The following is a 6924-nucleotide window of genomic DNA, read 5'->3' as shown; positions in this document are numbered from 1 at the left end:
CTAATCATATCATTTATCCTAACGATCCAATGTGCTTAATTTTGTTTTGGTTCCGTTTGGTAGGCCCACTTAAGTTTTTGGTGAGAAGTTTATGTCTATGTGCATTTAAGCTAGACAATCTACTAGTCATATGATCTGTTGCCCTTAAATCTATAATCCAACTTGTAGTGTTATTAAAACAGATAAAAGTGATGTAGCTATACCTAGCCACATTAGCTTGATGCTGAGATATTCTCCTTCCAAAAAGTTGAAGTGTTGGGTAGTATTGTTTAGCCGAAAGAATTATCCCTAATGAATTTGAACCTTTTGGTGTATTCACAAATGTTAGAGGTTGTATCAGCTATGTATTTGCTTGATTAGTTGTGCCCATGTTCTTTGATTCATTCTTCCTTTTAATCAGTTGGATAACCATGAATTTATAACATGTATCCTTTTGTGCCCTGGTAGATGACAAAACTACACTCTATATAAGGTTTTTTCCCTTTATATTTGGGATTGAGGTTTTGCTTTTCTGTGTGTTTTGTGCATATAAAGCAGTGGTTGCTCTAGGCCACTATTATTTCTCGACAGTATTCTCTAACTTTCATCTTATTGACAACATAATATGCTTGTTTTACAGAGGGAGGTGACATCAATAGGATTTGCCTTTGAACCATAAAATAAGTGTCATTTAATCCCATTAGAAATTTAGTAATCTCTGTTGGTTAAATGCTCAAGGTAAGCCTTAGCCAATATACTATTAGTGGTGGTAAACTATTGTAACTTATTCATCCCACAACGCTTTTAATTTGTTGTAATAGATGGCTACGGACTAGTACCTTGTGTGAGATTAACAATCTCTTCGATGGATTCCAAGATTCTTGTACCACTCACTTTATGATATTGCTCTTGTAGATCCTGCCAAACTTGATACGCATTAGTGGAATTCCGATGCCATTGAATATCTCTTTGATACTGCATTAAAGATCCACGCCAAGACTAGTGATTGCATCGTTCCCTTGTGCTCCTAACTCAAATCGGATGGTTTCTTGCATGTACCATCACAAAACCAAGTTTTCTGTAGCCCTAAGTGAGACTGTCATGGCTCTGCTCTAGATTCTAATTTTCAGTAACTCTGTAAGTTGTTCAGTTACCAAAACAGCCCTCGGAGTATCAGATGAATGAATATACAGTGGACGAGTTGTGTATCTGAGAGATTCATCATTGATTCACTGTTGGAATTCATCATCTGTGGCTGATTGTGCAAATAGTTGTTAAGCTTAAACCAGATCGAGAAATTGATGAGCTAATCAAGATCAATTGTTGACGAAAGGAAGTGAATTCTTAGGAGATCAACCTAAGCTTTGATACCATATAAGATTTTCGTTAGAGAGGAAAGTTGTAGAAAGAGAGATTTTTCTTCATATTATCAATAATGTTGTACAGTACACTTTAAGCAGAAATAAACTCTAACTAACTCAACCAACTCAACTAATTTAGTTAACTATAGTTACATTTAACTAAAGCAACATTAATAAGCTATACTTGATAGTTGAGCTAAGTCTGAGTATACTGAAGTTGCGACTGTATCTTCAATACAATAGATCTTTAAATTTTAAGAGAGATATTTTTTTTCAAGAAAGAAACTTAATAGGAAGATAAAATAAATAAAATGCATAGAAACTTGCAATTTATTATTTGAATTAGGATAGAAATGAATGACTCTCCCTCTCTAAATATGGAGAGTCAAATTCACTCTTTAATTTATATTTAAAGAATAAAAGATGTATTCTTGGACTCTTTTGTTGGGTCATATAAAGAGTCTTTTGGAGATGCTCTGACTCTTTAGATTAGAAGCCAAACTCATTCTTTGTTTTATATTCAAGAAAAAGAGTCTATTATACTCTGTTTTTATGACAAACTTTTTAATAAAGAGTTTGGGTCATAAGAGTTATTTGGAGATGTTTAAGTCTCTTTCTATGCATTGGCTCTCACATCTAGAAAGTCTATTGGTATTTGAATAAAAATTTTGTTTTATTAAGAGCATCTCAATGATGCTCTTTATTTTAAAGAGCATCTCTAATGGTCTCTTATTTTTAAAGAACATCTTCATAAAATAATAGAACGTTACTCTAATATAAACAATTTTTATATGTAAATTGAGAGCCATGCATAGAATAAGTTAATAGAGAGAAAATTATAAATGAATATTTAAACTTTAATTTATTAATTAAAATAGATAGAGAGTGAAATTTGACTCTCTAATATGAAGTCAAACTCACTCTTTAATTAGAGCATCTCAATATACACTTATTTTAAAAGACTATTTCATATAAATAAGAGCATCTTCTATTATTTTTAAATATATAAACACAATTTTCATTCAAATCCAATGGCTCTTAAATTTAATGAAGATGGTTTTTTCAAGAAGAGACTTATATAGAGATAATTAATATAAATACATAGAAACTTGTCGTTTATTAGTTAAAATTAGATAGAGGTGAACTTGACTCTATAGATGTGAAAATGTCAAACTCCACTTTTAATTTATATTTAAAGGATAAAAGTCTGTTGAACTCTTAGTTTTATAGATAGACTCTTTATAATAAAGAGTTTGAGTCATATAAAAGTTTTAAGATGTCTTATATTAAAAAATAAAAACTACTAACTCTTTTTTTATAATAAACTTTTATAATAAAGAGTTTGAGTATATAAAAATTCATTTGAGACGAGACATGCTCATCCTTTTTAAGCTACACTGTATTTATTGCTTGACCGTACGAAATCACAAGGTACCACAAGTAGAAGTAGGCATGTGCGTAACCCAAGCTGAGTATAAAGAACGACTTTTGCTAATTTAGCAAGTGAAACAAAACAAAATTAGATAAGAAGCATGCTTTTTCCTTACTTACCTCTTGAAAACACCATGAACACTTACTAATATTTATCCTTGTATAAACTATTAAATATATTATACAGCCTTCGATAGACCTAATAGGTGTCAAATTTTCGTTTTACTTTTGTGATTTACCTACCGCCAGTAGTCCTCCTACTAGCCCCTTTGACCTATGTTTGTGCTCGTAGAAGATGCAGGGTGAGAAGACTCCTAGAACTGGAGGCATTGGCGTGAAAAGACCAGGCCCAAGCCTACGAGTTTTCAAGATCACGGTACTGTTGTAAATCAACCAAAAACAAAGTTAATAACATGAAGAAATTCTCCATAGAACACAAGGTTGACAAAAAGAATTTCTAACCGTGTTTGAATGAGTTGATGCTAAATTAGAAAACCAAGGTTGGTTTGGTTAGTACATTCCCCAATTGGTTAGTAGTTAGGAACGTTTCGGGTGGTTTGTTCGGTGGCACACCCACCTCACCTACTTTCACTGTTTTTTTTATTCAGTTAAATTTCTTCATCAACGGCTGTCGTTTGTTGATTCTTCTCTGCGGCACTGTGGGTCCTTCAAGTGTCACTTCAGTTTCCCAGTACAGTCTCTACCAATATGCCTCATATACTTTCGTAAATGACCACAACGTCCCTGCTACATGTCCAAAAACGGTATTAAACTAGCAAAGATATTTCGAAGTGCAGCGCGATTGGCGAATCCAATAGGTACACCCACCTATTCAACGAATCGCATTGGAGGCAATTATTCTCTGCAACAGAGATCATATTACTGTTACTTAAGATACCTTATCTTTAAAAAAATATTTTGATTAGATTGGAATATTACATCTATCATCATTTAAAAATAATTAATCAGTTAAGGGCACTGGTATGTCCAATGTATTTAGACCGTTCAAAAAATTGTTAGATCTTTATATTTTAACCGACGATTGTACCCTAGTGACGTAAGATCAAATCTTGACCGCACAATGACTAGGCAATGTAAGTACGAAAATGCCTACTCTAAATCTCAGCCATGTGATAGTTATCGAGGCAAAGCAAAACTACATAATGCTAAAGAAAGAAAAAGATTGGTCTAAAGACTCTAAATGGAAATATAAAATATTAAATAAAAAATAAAAAATAAAAATTAATATCAGTTCTAAGTAGTGGTAGGTCTGCTCATTTCATAATAACTCTTTTTCGGCGATCGGATCGTTGCTATTTCGTCTTTAGCCGTTTCAAAAACAAACGAGGTGCGTCTGCGTTCAAATCTCTTCGTTAGATTTCATTTTTCTTGCTTTCTTTTGAGCTCGATTTTATTGCTTATACCTAACACCAGTCATTCGTTTGATTTGCGTATAATTAATTTCTTAATAATATTTTGTTCTAACAATTTTTAATTTAGGTGTTGTTGTTAATTGGAGCAGCTTTTAAAGGAAAGAGATAACATGTTGGGAATTTTAGGCAGAAAGACTGCTGGTCTTTCTCCGGCTATGGTACGCCTTTTTCAGATTTTTTTTTTTTTTTTCATTTTGTGTTATTTTATAGGCTTTAATGTTTTTATTTTTTATTTCATTTTTCTTTATCAGAGAATACGTCCGGGCGTCGGCGTTGAGATTTATTCGTCTGCAGCTAAGAGGTATTGTGCCTCTACCTTATAGTTTTTTGCATTTTGTTTTGAATTTGGCATTAGGATGATAGTTTGTTTTATGTTATATATAGTTACATTGAGTTTATGTCTCTTTTTGTCATATTGGTTATGGAATTTTGTTAGAGGACAGTGTTTTTTTATTGGGTTTAACTATCTGGATTTGAGAAGTTACATGTTTATTTTTGTAATTCTTTGTATATTTCCTTTTCTTTTGTGTTAAAAAGTGTTAGTCGTTTTGGGAGATGTTATGGAGAATCATCTTTTGTTTTAGTCTTTTCTGCTTAGGCATGCTGTTTTACCTCCTAAAATAACTGAATTATTGATTTTGTGGAGGCAGATCAATGTTAGAGAGGCTTGACCTCTGCACTTGATGAGAGATGTCTGCGGATCCTAAAGTTTTCTTGATGGGTGAAGAGGTGAGGAGAAATGATCAGGAATTATGTTTTGTATAAAGTTTTTTTTTTTTATTATGTTATAATTTCATTTATGCCTTTTGAGTGCAGGTTGGGGAATATCAGGGTGCTTACAGTTTAGACTTTCTTCTTGAGCAGATAATCTTTATTCTCTGTGTTTTTTCAAGGCCAGCAATGTATCTACTTCTTCTGCTTATCATTTACTTTTTGTTTTGTACAGATATCCAAGGGCTTTTGGACAGTATGGTCCTGAGAGGGTCCTGATACCCCAATCACCGAGTTATTGCTTTTATTTGACTTGATTACGTTGTTGTTACTAAATATTGAGGAATAGTGATGATTATCTCCCTCTCGTTGTAGTTTACTGCTAAAGCTTATATCAATCGTTAATAATAATGTAATATGGAATTTAATTGTTTCAGTTCTTGGTGACATTTGTATGCGCATTTTAATTTTTGTTACATCGCTTACAGGCTGGTTTCACTGGATTGGAGTTGGGCTGCTTACTATGGTCTCAAGCCTGTTTGGGAGTTTATGACGTTTAACTTCGCCATGCAGGTCAGTGGGTTCATGTTAGATTGCCTATAGTTTATTAACTGCTAGTCTATTCTCACAAAGTGCTAGAATCATATATGCTTAGTTAAAGCTTTTATTTGGAAACGAATATTGGGTCGTTTTGGTTTATTATTTCATACCCTATCTCCCAATCCTATTCTCAAAAAACTTTTGTTTAATTATTTTAGGAAATACTATTATATTTTGTTTATTACTTTTAGACCCTTAAGTTTATTATTTAATTAACACCCCCCCCGAAAAAAGTTTAAAAATAACAAAAACACCCCCCACCCACCATAGTTGCTAGATTCCGGCAACCACCGTCGTGGTAGCGAATCTGCACAAGGCCACAAACGACCGAAACTGCTGTAATTCGCCGATCTGGCCTTTTCGGCCAAATCCAAGTGGATCTGGCTTTTGCGGGTCGACGACCGATCCAAAAGGTCAATCGACGCACGACCGCCAGATCACCGTTTCTGCGTCGTAACACCAGATTCGCCCAATTCCGTGTGGTGGTCGGAATCTGACACTGTTGGTGGTTGGGGGTGTTTTTGTATTTTACAAATTTTTTATATTGGGGTGTTTAGTTAAATTGCAAACCTAGGGGTTTTTTTTGTTATTTTTAAATTTTACCTCGTAATAATACTCTATTAACTACTCAATATTATTTCCAAAATCCTATCCAAAATACAAACCAAACGGACCCTATTGATGTTCGAATGATTGAAGGATATTTGTGTTTCGCGATCTTATCATCGTAATTGAATTTTAGTAATAAAATCCTTGTACACTATGGGTGATTGAGGCATGGGCATAGCATTTATAATTCCACTTCTATGTTGTGTCAATCTTTTACATTGGCAGTGATGGATTTTAATGCCTGCTTAACAGATTTTCACTGTTTACGTTTGAGTATTTCCTAATTATATTTCTTTTGATGAATATCTCTTGTTGATAGCTGTTATTTGATTCTATTACGGGCGATTGACCACATCATAAATTCTGCTGCAAAATCAATTATACATGTCTGCTGGCCAGATAAATGTTCCCATTGTTTTCAGAGGGCCTAATGTGCTGCTGCTGGAGTTGGTGCTCAACACTCTCATGTATGGATCCCCAAATATTCTTTTTATCCTATCACCTTATTAGTTATCTTTTCCTTCCAAATCTAAATTGTGTCTATTTATATCCTGTATGAGACCCTGTGTTCACCCTTAATTGCTTATGATTTTTCTAATACCATTTGGTTTTCGAGTTAATGGGGGCCAGTATCAATAATGCTCTTTTTGGCTTCCTCTACGGTTATGCAGCTTGGTAGCCTCTTGCCCTGGTTGAAAGTACTGTCTCCGTATAGTTCAGAAGATGCCCGTGGACTGCTAAAAGCCGCTATAAGGGATCCCGATCCTGTGTTTTCTTTCCTCGAAAATGAGTTGCTGTAA

At 33.8% G+C, this 6924-nt stretch overlaps 1 protein-coding gene across 1 annotated transcript; it reads left to right on the top strand.

Annotated features, from left to right (window-relative positions):
* The first annotated feature begins 3066 nt into the window (after window positions 1–3066).
* LOC116140747 (pyruvate dehydrogenase E1 component subunit beta-1, mitochondrial-like) lies at window positions 3067–6924 on the top strand. The gene is made up of 8 exons (XM_031426326.1): window positions 3067–3147; window positions 4294–4362; window positions 4456–4505; window positions 4803–4860; window positions 5021–5106; window positions 5151–5171; window positions 5404–5488; window positions 6796–6924. Exons 1-8 carry the CDS (start codon window positions 3067–3069, stop codon window positions 6922–6924), a joined length of 579 nt encoding a protein of 192 aa, XP_031282186.1.

This window comes from Pistacia vera, unplaced genomic scaffold (genome assembly GCF_008641045.1).
Source record: "Pistacia vera cultivar Batoury unplaced genomic scaffold, PisVer_v2 Contig377, whole genome shotgun sequence".
Classification (NCBI taxonomy): domain Eukaryota; kingdom Viridiplantae; phylum Streptophyta; class Magnoliopsida; order Sapindales; family Anacardiaceae; genus Pistacia; species Pistacia vera.
This window is presented reverse-complemented; position numbering and strand designations above follow the sequence as displayed.